The 24165-nt window shown below is 44.3% G+C and overlaps 1 protein-coding gene across 1 annotated transcript in view; it reads left to right on the top strand.

Annotated features, from left to right (window-relative positions):
* Positions 1 to 23217, top strand: part of LOC137624518 (uncharacterized) — a 124800-nt gene extending 101583 nt beyond the window's left edge. The window contains exons 7-9 of the mRNA XM_068355383.1: positions 19623 to 19770; positions 19914 to 20076; positions 22590 to 23217. Coding sequence (XP_068211484.1) covers positions 19623 to 19770; positions 19914 to 20076; positions 22590 to 22737 — 459 coding nt within the window. The 3' untranslated portion in view covers positions 22738 to 23217. The remainder of the gene's footprint in view (positions 1 to 19622; positions 19771 to 19913; positions 20077 to 22589) is intronic.
* The last annotated feature ends 948 nt before the right edge of the window (positions 23218 to 24165 follow it).

Consider the following 24165-nt stretch of genomic DNA (forward strand, 5'->3'; position numbering starts at 1 on the left):
ATGCTTTTGGATTATGCATCCAGTACACGGGAAGGAGATTCTTATTTTTATTTTTCAAAGCGCGAGGGTTTTTCGATTTGTAAATAAGCCCCGGCTTTAGCAAAAATCCAGCAGCCTTGCCACACATCACGAGGGTAACACGATCTTTGAATGCTTTAAAGCCAGAGGCTTTGGCTTCTTCTTTGAACAGGAAAGTTCGCGACGGCATTCTCTTCCAAAACAAGCCGGTCTCATCCATATTAAACACTTATTCGGGCTTGTATCCACCTTCAGTGATAATGTTCTTAAATGTCTCATTCGCATAAGTTTCAGCAGCGGTAGTGTCAGCGGAAGCAGCCTCGCCATGCAGGGAAACGCTTTTCAGGCCGAAGCGTTTCTGAAACTTCGCGAACCATCCTTTGCCGGCGGAGCCGGCGGAAAAATGTTGTTTCTGAGGCTGGGAATCAGTGGATGCCCCTGCTTGAGGTTCATCTAGTACATCATCTTCGTCTTCTTCAGCATGGTCGCCATCGTCGTCTTGAGGTTCCTTTGCCGTAAAATTCTCATACAAACCCAAAGCCTTGGTTCGGATGGTGTTCGTATCCAAGGCTATGTTCTTCTTACGGCAGTAGGCAATCCAGACTGCTAAAGCACCTTCCATACGGACGATCGTTTTATTACGAGCAGTAACAACTCGCTTCGCTGACCTGCTAAAGGTGATGGCAGCCGTCTTTCTAATGTTCGCCTCGTCCTTCTTAATGTAGCGAATGGTGTATTCGTTCACTCCAAAATGGCGGGCTGCGGCCGCGTAACTTCTGCCTTCTTTCAACATATCGAGAAGTGTCACCTTCTCAGCAATCGTCATCATTTTTCGGTGGCGTTTAGGCTCACTACCAGCCTTATTAGAAGCAGAACGCTTGGGAGCCATTGAACACTTGGGAGCCATTGTAGGGGTTAAACAGAAAGTTCAACAAAATGTTCAACTTCAAACAGTCACGCACAGCACAGATTAAAGTTACACAGTAACGTAGCAGCATCTACCCGGCGAGAGAGCAGCAAACAAAGTGGCCGCGAGAAGATGCTGCGGATCGGAGAAGCAGTCAAAACACCAATCAAAGGCTAGATTACAAAACTTGGGGGCTGATTCGTCATCTATCAGCACTGGAACCAATCACAGTCCGTCTTACATGCTACGTAGTAGATACAAATTCAAATACAAGGTACTATATACAGTATGCTTTACGTACGCTATTTTACGCTTGTTTTGTTGTAGGATATGTACGCTTATTCGAGACGTGACTTTTGCAACAAAGAATATTATTGGATGCAGTACTACGTACGTATACATACAAAAGATTCATGGAAAAGATGCACATCCATTACATTTGTAGTAGTAGCCATCAGCAGCCTTACACCATTCAAATATGACAAAGTCAGACTGCATCTGATTTGCGTTTCATGTTCGATTTAATTTTACTACGTATACTGAATTATCGTATGATCACATTCTCTTTTCGTGTTTTATTTCTTTCTGTACTGAATTATATGTCATATGTAATGCAATGAACCATCAGTAAGAGCAGATATTACTAATTATTAATGGAATTAACGAAATATTTGTGGTCTTCATATATCGCGGCTATTTTCGAAATTTCCGGAAAATCAGCGATATATGTATATACAGTACATGCGTTATGAAAAAAAGTCCGCGAAGTCGTGAATCCGCGATAGTCGAACCGCAAAGTAGCGAGGGCTCACTGTACAAGCATTACTGATTTATTCCTTATTCTGCATAATAATTTAAGAACAACTGAAATAACTTTGTTCTTAAATGTATACGAACCTTTTCTGCCCATGCATACCTTGTTTCGAAATGGATATAAACTTGTCTGTTGTGGTATACAGCTAAGCCTGTATACTTTGGATGCTGCGGTAGCTTAAGTAGACATTTGTTCGTATTGGAAATACAAACTTCGACTGGCTTGGTATACAGTGAGACCTGTATGCCTTTTGTTGCTAGGTTTGTTCATACGAAACATGCAAACTTCGAGACTTTCCTGAGTCTGGTATGACTCTTCCCTGCAGGGGGAAGGAAGCACTAACATAGTTCATGATTAGAAGTAATGACGCATAACGGTAACGTCATAGGTCTCTAAGGTCTGAGTGACCAAGGAAATATTGTCTTGAGGTTAAGGCACAATTGGAAAATCCACAGATACATTAATGCTCTGGTAACCTTCCATCAGGACGACATGGCCTGAGCCCAAAAAACGGATTTTGAGTGAAGCGAAAAATCTATTATTGGGTGAGATAGCCATGTCGTCCTGATGGACCCGCCCTCCTTTCTATGGAAAGGCCTTGGCAGGATCCCTCCTGAAACTACTGTATCTGTAGCACCTGCTCAACACTACAAGGAATAAACATGGCGGCGATGATGGCGCCATCTAGATACTCAAATAGTAACGGAGGAAGGGAACCTTAATAACGGCTCCTCTTTTATTTTTTGCCACTTTCCCCCTCGAAGCGTAAACACGATGCAGGGTGAAGATTGCTATGTGGCGTGTCAAGAATACGTCCCCTGATATTATGCGATATCCTTAAAGTAAACTTTAAGGATATTCGTGCCAGGAGTTAGAATTCTGGAGACCTAAGTTAAATTCTCTGGGAATATCACTGTAGTCAAATATACCCTAGGAAGCTACTTAAAGGAACCTTCCATCAGGACGACATGGCTATCTCACCCAAAAATAGATTTTTCGCTTCGCTCAAAATCCGTTTTATCATTCATTATTGGATTATCTTCATTATAAATAGCCCATTTAAGAAATAATTCTATATAAATGAAAGCTTTTCTCTGTGACCCTATCTCTGAACATGTAAACTCAATCAGCTGATCTTACCATCAGCTGATCTAAAGCAATCACTTTGAGGATATGCCAACCTAAATTGCAAGTAGTATTTTTAATAGTGTATATGTCAAGATGATGCTATTAAAAATGTTATTTTACTTACTTTAGTCTTAAAAATTCAAAATAAACGAAATAAAGCTGTTTATATATCATGTTTCCCCTACATATGACGCCAAAATGGAAAAACACAATGAACGAATGAACAAACGCATTTACACTTCCAATTTGTAATTAATGACACTAATAACTTTTAGTAAACTGTATGTAAACTATGGTAATCTATAACATACAGCAATGGCTATTGTGCAATATTTATTATAAGATGCTTTGAATAAGTTTGGAAACTTGAGCGCCCAGCTGATTACATGCAAACATAGTCAGCTGATTCAAGTTACAGCCATCAAGGATATATGCACTATAAATAAATATTCTTAATGTAGCTTCCAAACATTCAAACTATCACATAATTAATACCAAAAGTTTCATACAGTTTACTAAAAACTATTAACCCTTTTACCCCCAGGCTCTGGAAATTTCCAACCCTTAACCCCCAGGGGGTTAATTTTTTCCCAACACATTTTGTAGTACAGTATATTTTCTTTGAATTGCTCTAACAGCCTTAATTTTTGTCATAGAGAGGTCAGGTTGGTCTCATTCTCTTGGAAAATGCCTGAATTTTCTCAAAAAATTATCAAAAATATGAAGAAAAAAAATGTATAGCATTTTTTTGCGAGGACGTACCGGTACGTCCATGGGGGTAAAGGGATGGGTTTTGTGAAACGTACCAGTACGTCCTTTGGGGGTAAAAGGGTTAAGTACTGTTAATTATCACTTGAATGTATAAATGCATTTATTCATTCGTTTGATCAATTTTTTGTTCATTGGTTTTTTATGATGAAATGTAAACAAACAAAAATGGCTTCCCTTCTGGGCATTGTATGTTGGGAAGATGTGATATAGATATATCAGTTTAATTTAGTTTATTTTGAATTTCTTAGCATGCATTAAGTATTATGAAATTGTAATAACATCTTTACATAACCAAAAGCTAACTTTTATTATTTAGCAGTTTTTTTATACCACAGAAATGAGGAAAGTTAAAATTAGTCTTAATTTTTTACTTTGTCTAATCAATAGGTCATTTTATGGTCAGATATATGCAATATTCATATTTACTTACTTATAAATAAAGTAGTTTTTTTTTTTACATTATTTTATGTTTGTTCCGTAACCGAAATACAAACCACGCTATTTACAAAGGGTTACCTTTTAGCGTAGCTGAAATGGCGAGCCATTAGAATTTAACGAGGGTGTATTACCCCCGCGCTAGTTAGCGGGGGGGTAGGGGAGTGGTAGCTAGCTACCCACCCCTCCTCCCCCTCACACACAGGTGAATACTCACTTTCACTTTTGGCTCGGACTGTGACAGACGTCTCTGTCTTGGTCCTCTCTTGGCAGCCATTGTTTGTTTTGTCTTTACTTAATCGCTTACTTTTCATTTACTCAATATATATGTAAACATGTTTTCATGTTTGTATATATATTTGAGTATAGAAATAAGTAAGTTTCCTTTTCAGATTTGTGTGTGTAGTGTAAGATATCTACGTGGAGGCCTCGGCAGTTAGGCCACCACGGCGTAATTTTATAGGTGGCGATCGAGTTTGACTTATGTCTTTCTCTCTCTCTCTCTCTCTCGAGGTCGTTCACCCTTTTACTACGTGTTACTACGCCCTTGTAGCTTCCTTTCTGTGTGGGGGGGTTGCTACGCCGTACGTTTGTCTCAATTAGTTATGAATCTAATTGTAGTTGTTTTTCAGCTTGTAGAACGATTCCTTTCGGGGTTTTCGTTCTTTCTTTAGTGTTCATTCATTTTTAAATTACATAATTACATAGTTACATAATTATAATTGTTATAATTCTGTTTTGGTTACAGCTCTCCTTCCGCGAGTGTAAGTGGTTGTGAGGGCACATGCCTGTTGTGTAATTCTTGTTCCTTTCCCTCGGGATTCCTCTTCGGAGCTTTCCCGGGGGAATGAATGTGTACTAATATTATTTGTTTTATTTTTTTACAGTTACCGATCTAGTTCGTTTCTGTAATATGGCAACGGTGTGAGCTGTCTGGTTGAGTCCTGGGGATTCGGCTGTTGCTGCCTCCCCCCTTGTATTTTCGTCAGGGGCGTGTCTCCTTCTGCTGGAAGTACTCCCGTGACGACGGACAGCTCTCCAGTTCATTTTAGAACTCTCAGGAGGCTTGCCTCCTTGGGCGGGTAACTTTCCTTCCGAGGGAAGTTTTTCCTGTCCAGGCTTGAGTTTTTCCCCTTTTGGGGGGTTCTTCTCTTGCCTTTTTTTCGTGCGTGCGACTATGCTCTTGGTGCTGAGCGGTCGCACCTGCAGTTTCGCTCAAGGGGCTGGGCAACTGCAGGAGCTCCTCTTCGGAGGATTGCTCCATTTAGGTCACTGGCTGACCAGTCTCTTCCACGAAGTGTTTCTCTTTCGTTCGCGAGAGAGTACACTCATAGAGACTCCTCTTCGGAGGTTTCTTCTGTTGCTGTTGCTGTTGGCCTCCCTCGCCGTAAGGCCCACCGTCCGCCTCGTCGTAAGGGCCTCTCATCTCCCTATAAGGGTGCTTGAGGCGCCTTTTTGGATCTCCGTTTGCAGCCTACAACTCCTTTTTCTCGATCATCCGCCTTGGTGCAGATGGACAGCAGTCTGATCTCGTCTTCCGACGGGCAACGGTCTTCCCGACGGACAACGGTCTTCCCGACGGACAGCGGTCTTCCGACGGACATCAGTCTCCCGGCGGACAACGATCCCTTCGGGGCAAAGGGTTGCCCCCACGGGGGTTCTTCCCTTGCGTGTCAGGGTTTCCCTGCGCGCCCTTCTGCTGTGTTCTCTCCTGCTCCTGCTCAGTGTTAGCACACAGGCGCTCTTCTGCTCATCAGCGCTCTCCTGTTCGTCAGCGCTTTCAAGATGATCATCCCTGCGGTTCCTGTTGGTTCCTGTTACGCGCCCTGTGCGCCCACGTTCGCCCTCGCGATCTAGAACTTCGGTTCAGGTCGGGGTCAAGGACTCTTCTTCTTTGCGCAGGCTTCCACGCGTAGCCTTCTGCTCGTCAGCGATCATCAGCTCGCCAGCGATCATCAGTTCGCCAGCGATCATCAGCTCGTCAGCGATCATCAGCTCGCCAGCGATCATCAGCTCGCCAGCGATCACCTGTCTCTCGGCGATCTCCGGATCGCCCGCGTGTGTTACAGCCGGCACGCCAACGTTCTCCAACACTTCTGAAGGAACATGGTTCGCCAGCTACTAGCTCACCTGCGCATGCTGATCGCCATCCTGCGACCCTCAACTGCGGATGCTGATCGCCATCGCGCGACCCTCAACTGCGGATGCTGATCGCCATCGCGCGACCCTCAACTGCGGATGCTGATCGCCATCGCGCGACCCTCAACTGCGGATGCTGATCGCCATCGCGCGACCCTCAACTGCGGATGCTGATCGCCATCGCTCGACCCTCAACTGCGGATGCTGATCGCCATCGCGCGACCCTCAACTGCGGATGCTGCTCGCCATCGCGCGACCCTCAACTGCGGATGCTGATCGCCATCGCGCGACCGCACACCTGCGGATGCTGATCACCATCGCTCGACCCTGCGCATGCTGATCACCATCGCGCGACCCTCAACTGCGTATGCTGTTCGCCATCGCGCGATCGCCCACCTGCAGATGCTGCTCGAAATCGCGCGACCGCCGACCTGCGCATGCTGATCGCCATCGCGCGACCCTGGCATGCTGATCACCATCGCGCGACCCTGCGCATACTGATCACCATCGCGCAACCCGGCGCATGCTGATCACCATCGCGCGATCGCCTTCCTGCACATGCTGCTCGCGATCGCTCACCTTCGCATACTGCTCGCCAACGCACGATCGCTCACCTGCGCATGCTGCTCGATCATCGCGTCGGCATAACACAACGCGCCATCGCCAACCTGCGCGTTAGCGCTCACCAGCTCACCACCGATCGCTTGTTGATCCATATCGCCAGCGGTCTTCCTCGCCCACGCGGCAGCGCGTTTCCTCGCCATCGCGCTAACGCTTGCGTTCGCCGCCTCGGACTCGCTCTCATCCACCTGCCCACCCTCACGACCGCTTGCCTGCGCGCCCGCGTGACCGCTCGCCTGTGCGCCCGCGCGACCGCTCGCCTGCGCGCCCACACGTCCACGTGCCTGCACGTCTACGCTCATGCGCGTCCGCGCCCATGCTCTCCAATGTTCGCCCACGCGCGAACCAACGGTTTTTCCATCGCGCGGACGGATGGTGTTCCGTCGCGCGAACCTACAGTGTTTCTACGCACAAACGTCGGCTTATTTCTTGCAGTATCCATTGCTCGTCTATGGGTTATCGCTCGCCGACCACCAGCTCTCGCTCTTCCTACCACGCTCGCCCTCCTTCTGCGCTCCTTCGCTCACCTTCGTTCGCGTTACCGCGCATGGGCGCTTCCACGTTGGCCCACGCGAAAATCTTTGAATTTCCGTCGCGCGAGCTCCAGGGCGATTGCGACCACGATTCCCAATGGGGTTTTCGCAGCCTGGCCAGCCTGGCGAGTTCTTCTGGAGCGTATTTCCAGAACACGGCCTCACCCCGTAAACGCAGAGCATGGCACTTGCAAGAATAGGAGAAACTTAAGGGAGATCTGAGCAACACTCCTCTTTCCTGAACCTGGGTTAGCCCTTCCCCGTCATTCCCTGGAAGGATTTTTGGCGGGGGGGCTTTCCGTTCGAGATTTCTCCATCGGACAAGGGGTGACTGCTTACCTCTTCCTCTGGGAGCTTACCAGGTTCTTTCCCTCCTCGGTTACGGCCCGAGGTTTGGTTCAAGGAAGATCAGGGGTACTTTTCTCCTCTTGAGCTCAGGCACCTTGGCCTTTCGTCGTTAAGTATCTAACTTGCGGACAAGCTCGATGTTATACCATCTGGACGCGCTGACTGAGGGCTTCCTTCGGGTGTCTCATCTGTGGAGGTCGACGACCTCAGACACCCTTCCATCCTTGAGAAGAGTTTGTTTGTGCCCAGGGACAGAGACTTAGACAGCTGCTGTGCGGAGGAAATCGACTTCCGGTTTCACTCCTCCAAGGCGCTTTCTTCCAGACTCTGCAGGGCTCCAGCGCCCTTTTCTTTCAACCACGTCGGCCTAAGTTATCGGCTACAACAACTGGGACAAGGTGTCCAATTGCAGCTTCCTCCTGTCAGGAACAGATGGCACGGGAGACTCCCCCGGGGGGGCATAGTCCTAAAAGGAGTTCACGAACTCTAGGATTGCAGGTTTTTCGCTGGGAGGATGCTTAAGGTTACTCGTCCGAATGACAGCTTCCCGATGCCCATTCCCGCACAATCTCTGTGATTAGCCAAGGATATCGCGCCTGCCGTCTCTGTCAGCGAATTCAGTGTCTCTGAACCTCTATGCCATAGCGTCAGCAGAGTTGCCCGGTTGGGCAGAATGGTCCATACCTTAGGCGAAGGTCTTCCTTAGGATCGTCGACGGCTTCACCCCCGGCCCCCTCAGTCGATCCTTTCTTGTAAGGAAGGATCTGAGAGGGGATGTCCGTAGTCGACCTCTCGGCCCTGATCAAGTTTGTCGAACAAACTTCGGCCAGCGTAGACCAGCAGAATCGATCAGACTGGTAACGAGGCGACAGGACTCCTTAAACCCTGGATCGGAAGGACGGGTACTTTCAGTTTCCATTCCATCCATCTTCCAGGGTGCTCGTCGAATTCAGCCTAGACTGCAAGTATTCCTGCTTATGATGCAGTGTGGCTATCCCGCCGTGGCATAGCAGGTTTGTTTCCCCAGAGAACTCTCCCTGCCTTCCTCTTGGCCGCTCAGGTGCAGGCTTCCGCCTCCTCTGCTGTTTGGAGGGCTGGTCAACTCCGGTAGGCTCGGGTTCGACCTTCTTCAGCGCCGGGACAAGCTTCCGGATGCTTACCATGAGTGTGGGCTCATGGTATTTTGCTTGGAGCCTTCTCTTCCTCTGCCTCAACATCTGGAGTATCTGGCCATGATATTGAGTCAACGGCCTTACCACGTTGGAAATCCCGCTTCTCGTCCGTCCAGCGAGGTTAAGCAACGTCGGTACTTGGATGGGTGACCACCTGGGGATGCCAGATTCTGTTACCACATCCTCCGAGCCTTCCTTTCGGTTGACTGTGACAAGACTGAGGAGAGTCGCAGTACCTGTTCTCAGTCAAGCAGAGCTTTCAGCCCTACCTTGGAACGTTTACTAGTTCTCCTTTCCTCATTGACCCGTCTATAGTCTGAACGGTCGCCTCAGGATAAGTTCCATGTGGGGCGGTCCAAGTTCCGGTGGCTTCAGGCAATGTTTAACCGGACTCCCTGGCCCTATGGGACCAGCGGAACTATTAGACCTGCAATGGGTGTTGACCTATGGAGCCTCTTGATGGTAGTGGATATTCTCGTCCTTTCCCCACATTCTTGATGCGGTTCTCGGACTCGTCAAAGGAAAGGGGGGGTGGGCATGTTCCGGTCCAGGCCTATGGTCAAGACCTGAAGGATACCTCTCCATCATTCAGGCAGGCTTAGGGGCCTTAGTCTGGCCCCTCTACAGATCCTACAGCTCCTGCCGAGTCGCCCCGTTGCGCGTCGACTTCATGATTCTGGCGTATTCTAACCAGCAGGGGACGCATTTTCACACCTTCACATCTTGCAGTAGAGATACCGGGATGATTGAGATTCTCTCAATACCACCATCGGCTCTCTCATTCCAGGCAGGGGAATGTTCTCTCAGACTCGCAGAGCCTCGTAGAGAGAGTGTACCTGGGGTCTTTGACCTTGGGTAACCAGCAAATGCTGGTCTGGGGGACCTGATCGCGACAGCTTGGAACCTCAAGCTTCCGCTATTCTTCCCCCCAGTCGCAGACCCCGAGACTCTGGCAAGATGCATTCCGGTGATGGTGGGACAACTTCGACGCCTGCGTCTTCCCTCCTTTTTGTCTGTGGACAATGGGTCTCAACAAGACCAGGTTGTCTGTCAACCTTTCAATGGGAGAGCTCCACTGGGACTATGCGCAGAACGGTTTCTGGACCCTCTGCATCCCCTGACGGAACTCCCGGGAGAGCTTCTCCCACGGCGCAGACTACTCAAGCAACCACACTGCGACATCTCTCCCGAACCGGGGCGTCGCTTCGGCTTCATGCCTGGAGACACTACGCTTCCTCCTCAAGAAGAGACAACCCGCTACAGTCGCGGTACGGAGGTCGCGTCATCTGCGATAGTCATCCACAGGGGTCTCCCAGGCAAAGTGAAGTCTAAGGTGGTTGGTGCCGTGGGAGATATACCTCTTCCCTTGAGGCCTCTTCTCCAGCAATAACGGTCTTATTGCCTTTCGGCGGGAGGAAACTCCTTTCCGCTCTCGGCAATGAAGCCTGTCGCTCAGCCTTTCCCTGACCTTCAGGCTTAAAGGAATAACTTTTTCCTGCCCGCTGGATCTATCCTCGCTCATGCGAAGCTACGATCGTCCCTGCCCTAGTCGGAGGAAGACCTCCAACTTGGAGCATGGCTCGGACTTTTAGTCCTTTAAGAGATCTTCTCAAGACCCTTTACGACAGGCCTCGGATTGTATTCCGCCTTGGGTCTTCTGCTCACTCTGGCCACGGCCAGTGTGTAAGCAATCTTCTTGATCTCTTACTACTCCCCCCTTTCTAAGGAAGAGGGGAAGGCAACATTCAGGCTCGCTCCTGAGTTGTTGGCTAGACTCAGAATCTGGGGGTCCCGGCCCTTCGGTCCGATTCATTCAAGATTTCAAGTCTCCATTCTGTATCTGATGTCCCAAGACCTTCTCTTTCTTGCCAGTAAAGGAATCGAGAGGTTAGCGCTGGGAACAGCTGCAGTTTGTCCTCAGTTGCAGCAGATTTGGGAGCACAAGGAGGACATGGGGGGAGAGTCACCAGTAGACCTCTTCAGCCCGGACTCAAGGACATTCATCTCGACCTGTCTCCAGACCCTCCCCCGTCACGTCGCCCTACAGCACGATGTTGGATACATCGCAACGTCCCTCGCCTTCGAGTAATACTACTCTGTGACGCAGGTGCTACAAGCTGGAGTCTGGAAGCGTCTAATGACCTTCGCAGCCCGCTTCCTGCAGGGCGTGACCCACAGGAGTCTCGATACGTTTTCTATCGCTCTGTGGTGGCTACACAACAGCTGGTCTAACCTCAGGCTCCTTTTTGGACAGGTAGCAGAAGGTTGAGGGCATTGTTATCAGGTTTTAGTCTGCATGAACGAAAGAAGTATGTCTGGCCCTCTACGGGGAAGCAGCATCCTGGTCTCTGCATAGCTGACCTCGAACCTCTGCAGGTAAACCATGCTTCCTTGTGTTCCGAGTATTGAGTCAATACTGTCGCGTCCCCCATACCCTGACGAGGTGGTATTGGGAACGTCCTAACCCAGAGTTCCTTCTGGAACTCCAGGTCAACTGCCTAGGACGGGTCACACTTCTTCCTTCACACACAAGCTTACGTAGGCCACATGGTTCCTTGCGGAGCAAGGAACTTGTGAGGTGCAGGGACTCCTTTTCTCGAGTGCGACTCACTCGGATTCTGAGTCCCCGGGTAAAGCCAAAGCCAGTATGGCTGGGGACTTTCGACCCTTCCTAAGGGGTAAGTCACCCTTTGTAAATAGCGTGGTTTGTATTTCGGTTACGGAACAAATGACAAATTCGAAGATAATTTGTATTTTTCCTAACCATACAAACCTTAGCTATTTACACATATTTGCCCGCCAGCCCTGTCCCCCAAGACAAGTCCTACCTCTAAGTGAAAGTGAGTATTCACCTGTGTGTGAGGGGGAGGAGGGGTAGCTAGCTACCACTCCCCTACCCCCCCCGCTAACTAGCGCGGGGGTAATACACCCTCGTTATATTCTAATGGCTCGCCATTTCAGCTACGCTAAAAGGTAACCCTTTGTAAATAGCTAAGGTTTGTATGGTTAGGAAAAATACAAATTATCTTCGAATTTGTCATTTTTCTTTGATATATATACATAATTAAGGCAGTGGCAGTAATTTCCCAGATTACTCACTAGTGTTTTTTGGTGCTGTATTCAGTTTGTTTTGATATCGCCCATGATTGAAGTAATCTTTATTTTCGTGAGTCTCATTTTACACTTCTTAGGTATATTACTTCATTTTTGTTTGTATCATTTAATTTATTTCCTTAATTATGTCATCCTGAGATAAAAAACCAAAGCGTGATAATCTCAGCTGCTCGTTTTGATGTTAGCCACAAGTTTCCCGTAGATGATAGCCTATAGAATTTGGTATAATTTTTTCTTTATTTTTTGCATAGGGAAACTTTGCAATACAACGAACTGTTGGCGGTACCGAACACCCCTTCCTCCTTATTAGTCCGTTGTTGCGAAGTTCTACTGTACTGGGTTTTAAATAACCATTATTAAGAGTACATTTCTCTTGTGGTACCTCTCATGGAAAAGTATATTTCAATGGTTACCTATCAAGTTAAAGAGTTTAAAGCCTAAAGGAAACTTGCTGTAGTTCAGGAGAAAATCCAGGAGACTAGGCTAGTTGATTATAGCGGGGATGACGATGATAATGATATGCCTCCAACTGTAGACAATTCACATTATCAGCCAACTTTCAAGGATGAATTATGAAGAACTAACCATAAAGGAAGGCCCTGTAGGTTTTCACTCCCCATTGCAGAGCAGCCAACTTACACTCAATGGTAGACCACCAGGTATCGTAGTCAAGGAAGGTCATGGAGTCGTAAGCTATCACCCAACGCTCCTCTGGATGCTCCAAGGACTCCTGGCACAGAAAAGTACCATCACCCTTACCTGAAGCATTAACAAACAACTCCATGGGTTTACCTTCAGCGGAGAAGTCAGGGTATGACAACATAATGTCCTCCTTGATCAGTTCCTTCAGTTCCCCGTAGCTCACGCACAGTGGTAATTTTAGGGAAGTCCTCCATTTTCTGAATTGTTCTGGTAGCTTACGCATACCAGATCGTCCAACCCAGTGACCAAGATACTTAACCTCAGCCTGAACCCAAGAACACTTCCCAAGTTCTAGCTTGAGTCCATGCTTCTGGAGAGTAGCTAAAGCAGTTCTACCAGTTTCTGGTATTCCTCGAAAAAAAACCCAAGGATCAATATGTCATCAATGTAGACAATCATCTTGACTTTTGGGAACTCTTGTAAAATACTCTGCATTTCTCTCTAGAACACTGCAGGTACATTATTCAGTCCAGACGATAAGTGTCTGAACTGCCAGTGTCCAAAGGCAGTAGAGAAAGCCGTGTATTCTTTACTGTCCTCTGCCAATGGTAACTGGTAGTATCTATGAACCAGATCAAGGTTTGTAAAATATTTGACTCATTGTAGCTCAAATACAGAGTCTGCCATGTTTGTCATCAGGAACTTATCAGCGACTGTCACCTAATTCGGTCTTCGGTAGTCCACACACAACTATATAATGTTGTTTTTTTGGGGACTGAAACAATGGGTGAAGACCAACGAGAAATGCTGGGTTCATTAATACCCAGTTCATGTAACTCCTTGCACTGTTCCTTGATGGCGTCGGCGACAGTTTAAGCAAACCATTGAACCCTCTGTTAAATGGGTGTCTCGTCATACAGGTTGATGCATATTGGTGTGCAAGAGCTTCCTCCCACATCATCTTCACCAGTACTGATTATTATTATTACTTGCTAAGCTACAACCATAGTCGGAAAAGCAGGATGCTATAAACCCAGGGGCTCCAACAGGGAAAATAGCCTGGTGAGGAAAGGAAACAAGGAAAAATAAAATATTTTGAGAAGAGTAATAACATTAAAATAAATATATCCTCTATGAACTATAAAAACTTCAACATAATAAGAGGAAGACAAATAAGATAGAATAGCGTGGCCGAGTGTACGCTCAAGCAAGAGAACTCTATCCCAAGACAGTGGAAGACCATGATAAAGGAGGCTATGGCACTACCCAAGACTAGTGAAGTGAACAATGGTTTGATTTTGGAGTGGCCTCCTAGAAGAGCTGCTTACCATAGCTAAAGAGAGTCTTCTACCCTTACCAAGAGGAAAATGGCCACTGAACAATTAAAGTGCAGTAACCCCTTGAGTGAAGAAGAATTGTTTAGTAATCTCAGTGTTGTCAGGTGTTTTAGGACAGAGGAGAATATGCAAAGAATAGGCCAGAATAATCACTGCCTGTGTGTAGGCAAATGGAAAATGAACCGTAATCAGAGAGAAGGATTCAGTGTAGTACTGTCTGGCCAGTCAGAAGACCCCATAACTCTCTAGCAGTACAATCTCACAGGTGGTGACCGGAAGATGACGTCGAAGCATCTGACAGAACTGGTCCTTCTGAGAAGAGCCCAGTTCATTAGAGATAGACAGATTGTCTATCTCTTCTAATACGCTCGGTTAAGGTGTCAGGTCGCACTCCTGTGCTATCAGGCAGGATAGAGGAGCATCCACCATTGCCATGGTGAATACTTTCCCCAAGAGATCACCCTTCTTGATCTTGGCAGTTCCTTCAGGCGAGCCCTTGTTTAAAACTGAGGCTTTTCCATCTTTCAGATGTAGGATACCAGGGATCACTGTAGTTTTTCTTGACAGACCGGGGGTTATAATGTCATCATCATAATACATATCCGGCCAACAGTTGGACGGACAAGCTGACCACCTAATAGAGGTGTCAAGCCCCTTAGGAAAATCTGCAGTGACTGGAATAAGTACGGGCTCAATACTGGCAATCCTGATACAATCGGCCGTGTGGACTTCAACTGCATATAGCTCTTGGGGAGTACCGCCAATGCTCAGCTGATTTTGGGCTCTGTCAACTATCACCCTATTTGCTCTCAAAAACTGGTAACCAAGCACTATGTGCTCAGCAATAGTCCCTGAAGGTATTACAGGGAACACACTCGGGGTGAATGTCATTGCATGCGGTATAGGAGTCAATAGTTCAGTCCCTAAGGTCTTAGGTCTTGTATGCTCTAAACCCTTCAGTCCAAGGGTCTCGGGGACCATCTGCAGCTGGTAATCCTGCACTACATTCGATGACAGGTTGACCTCAGCTCCAGAGTCAATGAGAGCATCCAACATTCCTGATGGAAACTCAGACAAGGTTACTGGGACAACCATGAGGTGCACCAGATTAACCCTACAAAGAGTTTTCAATACAGCCCCAGTTCCTGCTTCCTATCTGGAGGAGTCAGTTGGAGAAGCTTTGGACAGTTTTAAAGACAGGTTATCACTGGCCAATCCTGAAAGAGTTATTGGATGCGTAATAACCTTTTCAGGCCGAGGTTGCCACCAAAATACTAGTAGCAAGCTTCCTAGCACTCACACCCTCCTTCGATGTAGCCCCATTTTCTACACCGAAGGTCTGGTGTTTAATGCCCAATGATACTCCTCTGTTCTTGATGACTTCCTGGTCTTTGACTTCTTACTCTTCTTCTCAACGGTCCGGGAAGGAGCACTGGACTCACTCCCACTTCGGCTCTCCCTGCTACTGGTCGAACCAGAGTAGAACGACGGGGTCCGAGTAGCATTCACAGATACTGCCCTCCACCTAGAAGGAGTCTGGATGGTATCTGCAACACTTATTCACATGGAGCCCTGGCTTCTCGCATCAAGTACAGTATCTCCTGGAACTGCAGATATCTATCCGTGGTGTGTGATAGTGGCTGGCACATTTCCACAGGTGCAGGTTTGGGGATAGGTCGAAGATGAGTGTGTGGGTAACCTTGGTCGGGTGCAGGTGAACGGGTGGGGGCAGCCATGACAACCCTGTCGGCATACAAGCTGTGCCTTGACTGTCTCACAAGACAAATGGCCAAGTCGTCTGATTTCTGGCTTCGCTGACAGGATGCCTCGTCGAGAACACTCAACAGGTGCAGGACATTCTGCCAAGTGGCCTGACGGCCAGAGGAGACATTGATAGTGGCCTGAGACTGCTCCAGCCAACTCGCAGCTTTGATGGGAACTGTTTTGAGGAGCTTTCATCTCAACTATCTCCAGTCCAAGCTACACCGAGGGTATGCCGACTTTTACAAGATGGCCAACCGCACAGCATGAATCTAAGACAGTTCGCACTCTCCATAGATGGCACTGCTGAAACTGGCTTTCCTCCCTGTATCATGTCTGGCTTCTCGGCACCAGTCGAGAAGGTGTTCCCCATATCGGGTTATGAGATCTCAGACCCCCTATTGCCAAAAAAGCCTCTTTGATCTTCCCGTTCAGGAACCTTCCTTGCTCAGCGGTCCACCAACTTGAGCTTCCTGCGATATACCTACGGGAACAGTAAGCCTTGAAATCCCTCAGGAATTTGGGAAAACTTTGGCCAGTTTCTAGCTGGAAGATCCCTGGCTTAGGGCTCTTCCTGGAGTCAAGGTCCTTGAACAGGTCAGACAGACAGCAGTCTAACTGGAGGGACTGGACATAGTCGGTGAGCTGACACTGGGACAGGAGCTGGAAGTGTCACCAGAAGTCTCACTATCAGAATCTTCATAGGTTGACTCTTGTGACAAGGTCAACGTTTCGAGTATGGATGGTCTGGTCGTATCCCTTGCCAGGCGTCTATACATCGCGATGATCCCTGTAGCTACTAGAGCCTTTTCTGGTCTGCTGGACATTGCTTGGTCAACAGAGATCTACTCCCCTAGTTGACCTGATGAAGTCTCCGGAGGACTAAAAATGTTGGTTAACATAACAGGCAAGGAGGCAAGAGGTCCACTCCAAGCAGGAGACTCCCAGAAGCCTGGTACAGGTGGGAGTACCGGTGAGAACCCTGGAGGGGGCTGGCGACCTCAAATCACTACCACTCACCAGTTTCAGGAATTGCCAGACCATGGACGTTTGGGCAAGCCAAGATATTTAATAGATACTTTTATTTACTCTTATCAGTGTGATTTTCTGCATACTCCTCAATATGATGCGACATTGTGTTTGCTTTCTGGTGTACTGTAGTATGTATTTATTTTCTTGGAAGCGAATGCGTGGTTTATCAGGAGACATGACTGGGTGAAGTCATGTCTGGTTTTATTGACAGCTAGCCAAGCTCAGTCCTTGCTAATCAGGGCCTTAATTTCAGAATATGCAGGTTTTTGCAAAATTTCATGTTTGCAATGTTCAGGTTGATGAAGCAAAGCAAATTTTGCCCACTAGGCTGATTCTTTATGAGGTACTTAGGTGTATCACCTTTGTTAATAGGGCAGTTACATCCTTATAGAGTGGTTACAGGAGACTGTTCACCACTGAAACATCAGCTATCTTTGGTTAGCTCCAAGTGCCACACCATTTTGACATATGGGCCAACCATATAAAAAGGCATCACTTCCTTGTTGGTTAGTCTCTTGGGACAAAGATTTCAGGCGCTATCCCCAATAGGCTTATAGCCAATTGCCAGGGTACTACTTCTGTGACTCTGGCACTCTGCTGCAGCAAGCCCACCTGTTACGTCAAGAAGGTTTAACCTTTCTCCCCTCACAGCTTTGTAGAATCTGTCAGTGTAGACTCTTGCCAAGGCATTCATATCAAGTTAAAAATATTCTGGGAGCCATTACTATTTTGGGAACATCAATTTTATCAAATATAATGGGTTTTCATAAATAATTATATTATTTTTCATCATTTTATTATTACCTCAAGTCCAGTTGAAACCTTGAGTTGAAAAAGTAGAATGCACAATTCCTAGGGCCCCAGTAGTGATAACAGTCCAAATTATATAAAAGAAAAGTAAAGAATAAACAATAAAAGGAATGTAAAATAATAAAAATATGTGAACATGCTACAACTTTGTAATCTTTCCAGGTTATTCAAGACATGTATGTCTGTTATATGGCTCTTGTGGGTAGGTGTGCTTTCCTCTTTTCACTTGCATGGTTTTCTAAGATTGGTAAACAGACTAATGATTTTAGTATCCGTAAAGATTTACTGAAAGTCCTTCTGAAAAACAATTTCTGGAACCAATACATCTCCTAGTACAGAAATATATGCTTCATTGGTGGCCAAGAAAGAGTGAGTCCTCTAATGATGTGTCATTGTACAATAGAATATGCCTCCTCCTCTGCCCAATTACTATTGAGATCAACAGTCTGCTTGTTCTGGACACTTTTAAATCTACTTTGGTTATTTATCTGTAGCTCAGGTTTTGCTTTGCCTGCTGACTGAACTACCCCATAGCCATAGCAGACCATATGCATTATCATATTTTGTATTTAAAAGGTTTGCCATGTTACCTGTAGTAGCTACTCCTCTACTGCTTCACAAACTTGTTGGGATAATTACTGTAGAGTGTGGTAATGAATATTCTGCTACCTACACTTCTTGGAATCCTCAAATGACATGATTGTGAAGCAAGAAAAGTACTCGATCTCTATTGTACATAAAAATATTTTTATTGGCTAGACTACCTACCTGGATATTTCCAAGAGCTGCTATTAATTTCCTTAAGATTCATTATCCATACACCTTGCACCTACCCTCTCAAAATCTTCCATGAGTTTGTTGGAATGTCAGACTTGTGTATCGGAACATAAATCATCTGTCCTTTTCTATTTTTTTTTTTTCACTTTTACTTTGTCATGAAAGATGCCTTTACCTACCCAAGAAAAATAAGAGAAACCTGGCCAGAGATGTTTTGTCTGACCTCATACTGGAAGCTACTGATTCTTTAGTGGCTACACCCCTTCTCTAGACTGCCTACCAGGCCCAAGTCATGTCATTGAAGCTTGTTAATAGGGCATAGTTTGACTACCAGGGGTCAAGTAGTGTACTGTAGTTAAACAAAGAAGATTTAGAGCAGGATGCATTTTTACCCAACAAAATAATTATTTTGTTAAGTACATCATTACGTCTATGTTTTCAATCTGTTACTGCCCATCAAACCCTTTATACTATTTTTCCAAGCTATTACAACCTTTAAAACTCTTTATAGGGAATATTGATGTCAGAACAAACTAAGGACCTGATGATAAACAAGAATTCATGTGTAAGATTTTGACATTCTCATTCCCAAATCTAGGCCATTTCTTTCTGTCCGCCTTGCTGACTTTAGGTTGCGGATTGAAAGAGGGATACAAACAAGGGTTACAACTGTCTCATTGCAGCACCACTTCCATACTCTTACTTAACGGGAAGGCTAAATGTTATAGACTTTGAATGAATGTCATTTGTTTTTAGCAACTGAAGCCATTCTTAGTTTTTCTTTTGGAAGCAGACATTTCAGAATAATATACTAGGGATTCATGGCTACCCAACTACTTAGGACAGATGTTGGGCAGTATTAGCTCTGTCTGAAAATACAAATCTTCAAAGGTAGTAACCAAAGTTTGGAATATAATTCTCGCTTTACTGTTAGCCATACTTTTGTTAAAGGTGTAGTGATCTATCTAAAAAAATCTAGTCAAGATGAGATGGTGCTACCAGAGAACAGTATGACGTAATATATTTCATACTTTTTTGTCACTAACAGACGTTCTTATTCAGAGGCCTCGGTAAAAAGTCCTTACCCAACAAGGGTTTTTTTTTTCTCCCCTAAAAATTTTTTTCTGGGCTACCTTTTGAATGCCTTTAAAGTATATGTTGTAGTAAGGCAGTGGTTTTATTATGTGAAAGGTTGATTTTTCATCATGAATTTTTTTCATTTCTGCCTTAAAGAAATAATAGTTAAAACCTTTTTATTGACAGCTACCAATGAAAGTTAATTCGTGGAAGGAATACAAGGATTTAGTTAATTCCATGTCAGAAGATAAAATGTTGAATCAAGGTTTTGGTCAAGCATTGTGGAGAGGGCCTTCAGTACCCCTCATCAAACCTACCATGGCATCAACTTTAGGTGAGATATAAGTTACTCTTAAATTTTTAGTATAGACTGTTATACTAGGTATATTTTGAAGAGCTAGATTGGCAAAATTTTGGAATGTCAGTAATATTTAGAGGGATTACATCATGACTAGAATTATTATTAATACTTTTCAGAAAATGTTTTGCATAACTGTTGTATCAAGATGGAGGAAAACCACACAGATGAGGGATATCCCATGGATTGTTATCTGGTGCTGCATTATGATGTGTATCTTCCTAATGTAGTGTATAGAAAAACTAGTCCATCCATCCCTAGTAAAAGAATTACAGTGATAAGGTGAGTGGTTGGTATAGAGAAAAAAAGCAGTTCCATTTTTCTTCATTTAATGATAAATATAAGTTTTGTTTAACTTGAAATTGTTTGATTTTCATGTTATTCTTTAATTAGATGCATGTTTAATTGGTTTTTGAGGCATATAATCTGAAACATGAAAGTACTATGTAACTTCAATTTGGGTGTATTTTTGGGGGAAGCTTATTTTATTTCATACCTTCATTAAAAGTACATTTCAAATTACTGTGATACATTGCTCTGAGTAAATTTTTTGTATACTCTATTGTTCTTACAAGAAGGTATGAAATGTGTTGTCCTAGTTTCCTATTGAGTTGATTCATCTGATATGAACCGTAGACAGTTTAAGGTAGTATCTTAGCCAATACAAGCAAAGGGTCATTGTGCTAGCCCTGAAGAATTAAGATAAAATTTTTGTGTTAGTCAACCTCCACATAGGCATTCTCTTATCTTATGTCAGGTCAGACATGTCCAAATTCATCTGCCAGGTGATAAACAGTGTGCTGATCACCTCAGGACTTGGAATGTATTTTTCTCAGACTAAATGGTATCCCAATCTGTTGGGAGTCCTCTAGTTAACCTCACCTGCTGAGGTACTACCATTCTATCAAGTCACCTGAGCCTCACTTCTGAAGGCTATCCAGGAGCTCCTGCAAGAGATAAAATTCTTTCATGCTGCATTGGAGACCTGTTACCATTGGGTTTCATAGCTAAATTATTCTATGAAAAGAGTTATGGCCATCTTCTATCCTTGGTAGTGTGAATGAGGTCTTTCTTCTCTGTAGGAGGACTAGTGCCATTAGTGCTCCTCATGTGGTGTACTGTAGGCATTACTTGAGCAATCTGGAGCCTTCCCAAAATCCAACCCCAAGCTACGCTTGCTTTACATCCTTCTGCTCTACCTCAATTCAAGCTTCATTTTTTCCTATGTCAGTTTTAGCTTCCTTTATTCCATCTTGTACAACTTCTTACTTCCTCTTCGTAGTGTAACTGAGGATTTTTTTCATTTTGCACTTGGATGCTGAATGGCTCACAGGCCCAAGTGATAGGCTATTTAGCCCAAAATCATAAATTCAATCCAATTGTTTTTCTGATTCTTCTTATTAACCCCACATGCTGAGGTAATACTGTTCTCTAAGTTGTCCGAGCTTTATAATTGATAGCTCTCCAGCAGCTCCCCCAAAAAAGCAGTTTTTCTTGCAATCTGTGTTTGTGGTGTGGTTTAAGTTTCTGTCAGGCATTCCGAACAGAGTTTTACTTGAGGTAGGTCATCCTCCCACTTTTTACAACTATTCCACACATGACAAACTTCTTTTTTTTCATTACAAAAAGCTCTTTTTGATCATTGCAGTGGAGGGCTATCGTGTGTTCTGGTTGAAAGACATGGACCTGTCTTTTTTGGTGAGTCTTTCATGATCAGAAGTATTTTGCAGTCTTACCCATCCCATGAACTCAGTCCTCTAAAAGTGGGATGTGATAAATTCTCTGTAGACTTGGTTGGGCACCCTTTGAATACTTTAGTGAGTTTTTGGAGAGACTTCAGTCTCAGGACTCCTGTTGCCTTAGGAATGGTGAGAATGACTTCAAGTTTCTTGGGCTCTTGTACCAATTATGGGTCTGCCCTTCCTGTTCAAAATATAAAGGAAACATTTCAACTTGTGTCAGTGTACAGTATACTCCTCATTATTGGTAGATATGAGTGTCCTAGAACAGTTCTTCTGCCTTCATGTTGCGATGAAGTGGGTTAATAGGTCATCGGGCAATAGGAATCTTCATGTTCACCAAGATGAGAGCAAAGAAATTCATAGGCATTATCTTTTCCCTTACTTTTATATGAAAGTACTTATTAGGTTATGTATTAAGAGTAGGTTAGTGGGTCATAATTTAGGAGTAGCTGTTAGACCACTTCTACTATTGGATGTCACCGACAAGTTCCTAGACATCATCCTATTGGATGTCACCGACAAGTTCCTAGACATCATCCTTTTAGGACTTCCAGTGGTTGCTCTTCATGTAGCTTCCCAAGCACTTTTGGATAAAAAACGAATCTTACCTAAAGTTCGCAGGTGGTATAAGGTCAGAGAGTAAGTGGTAGATGGTTGATATCATTCTCTTTTGAGTCATACGATTTTGTATATTTGAAAAAAAAAATGCTGATTTTTCTTACAAACTTAGTACTTGTCATACTCCCTACTTGTAATCTTATTTTTCTCACTCACAGTTAATTCTGATTTAACATTACGTTATCAACTGACTGCTGAGCATCTGTGTACTAAAACGTGCAAGTTATATCCACTTGTATATTGCTTTTCTCGGCGTCAGTTACCTTAGATATCTGTCAGGATGCCAGAGAACCTCAAATCAATCAATCAATCTGTTCTTTATTGAGACATTGTTGTGGCAAAATAAATGGATCACAAATGTGGCTGCTGTATTTAAGTGTATTTAAAAAGAAAATGTAAATTCTCGATGAAAAAATTCAAAATTTTTCATTTCAGGAATGGTGTTGTTCCTTCATTAAAACAGATTGAGGAAGTTACAAAGAGGTTTCCAGATGAAGCTCCAGTTGTTTGTGCTGTTGTGACAGCAGAAGTAAGGCTTTACACTCTATCCCCCATCACCATTCCTTCACCTGCCCCAAGTTGACAAAGCTTAACTAAAGAAAAATATTTAATGTTTATACAAATTGAATTTGTAAATATTGTATAAAGTAGACATTTAGACAAACTTAAATAAGAATTTTTACTGTTTTTGGATATTTTTACCTAATCTCTGGATATCTTAACAATAATAGCTATGGTTTTTACATTTTAAAGTGTGTAAGTCTGACTTTAATTTGTCGGGGGTAAAAGTGAATGGTTAGATATTTTTCCTTATTGAAAGATTTTATGAACTTTATTTCATGTGGTTTAACTGTAATTTGTCTACATTCTCATTTGCAAAAATATAAACATTACTTAACAAATGTTAGTCTACCTGCATTGTCCAGTATGAAGTGTGCATGGCAAATTATAATGATGCTCACAATTTTACTTTCAGAGGAGATTCTTAGTAACATATAATGTTGCTGGCAATTTTACTTGCAGTTCAGTGAGGTTCTGAATTAAAGTCCGTTTAAAAAGTGAAGACTGTAAATTTTAGTCTTTTATTCCAAGATAAATAAGCTGGCAAGATTTTGAGGGTTGGGAAAAGGTGTTTTAATCTAAGATATATATCAAGTTTTGAGGACTGGGTTTTAATATTTTTGCCTGCAGAATATCATAAATGCCTAATAAGTACGATGATATTGTGCATTGAATAGGAATTATCATGATACAGTAATCTCACCATATTGTGGTTGACCAAATATATATATACACTCTCTCTCTCTCTCTCTCTCTCTCTCTCTCTCTCTCTCTCTCTCTCTCTCTCTCTCTCTCTCTCTCTCTCTCTCTCTCTCTCTCTCTCTCTCTCTCTCTCTCTCTCTCTCTCTCTCTCACATAAATGAAATACTGTTACCGTACATTGGCAACTATCACTCGTGGTCTCGTGAAGTAGATGTTGATGGGTGGTATCACAGTAGACTGATTTCCACAGTGATTGCAAATGCAAAGTTAATGTTAATGGAGTCTTATCAAATGAATTTCCAGTGAACAGCGAAGTACTCCAAGGGAATGTGTTTTCACCTATGTTGTTTATCCTCCTCATGGATATTGTAATGCGTAGAACAGTTGTAGGTGGTGGATAATGATTGGACTGGATTGGTGATAGGAAATTAGCAGACCTGGAGTATGCTGATGATGCTGTCCTTGTTAGCAGAACACCACAGGATTTGCAATGCTTGCTTACCAGAATGCATGAAATATCACGTGAGGTTGGGCTCAAGATAAATTGAAGAAAGACAGATGATGAGAACGGAGTATGCAATGGAAGATGAAATATCATTAGAAGGAGAAAGGATTAATGCGGTAGAATCATTCAAGTTATTTATCAACTATGATATCCAATACAGGGTCTTTAGAATTAGAGTCTAGTGAGATTGAAAAAAGCAAATCTGACAATGGCCAGTTGAGTAAAATCTGGAAATAGAATTTC

The sequence above is a fragment of the Palaemon carinicauda genome, chromosome 31 (assembly GCF_036898095.1).
Source record: "Palaemon carinicauda isolate YSFRI2023 chromosome 31, ASM3689809v2, whole genome shotgun sequence".
NCBI classification, from domain to species: domain Eukaryota; kingdom Metazoa; phylum Arthropoda; class Malacostraca; order Decapoda; family Palaemonidae; genus Palaemon; species Palaemon carinicauda.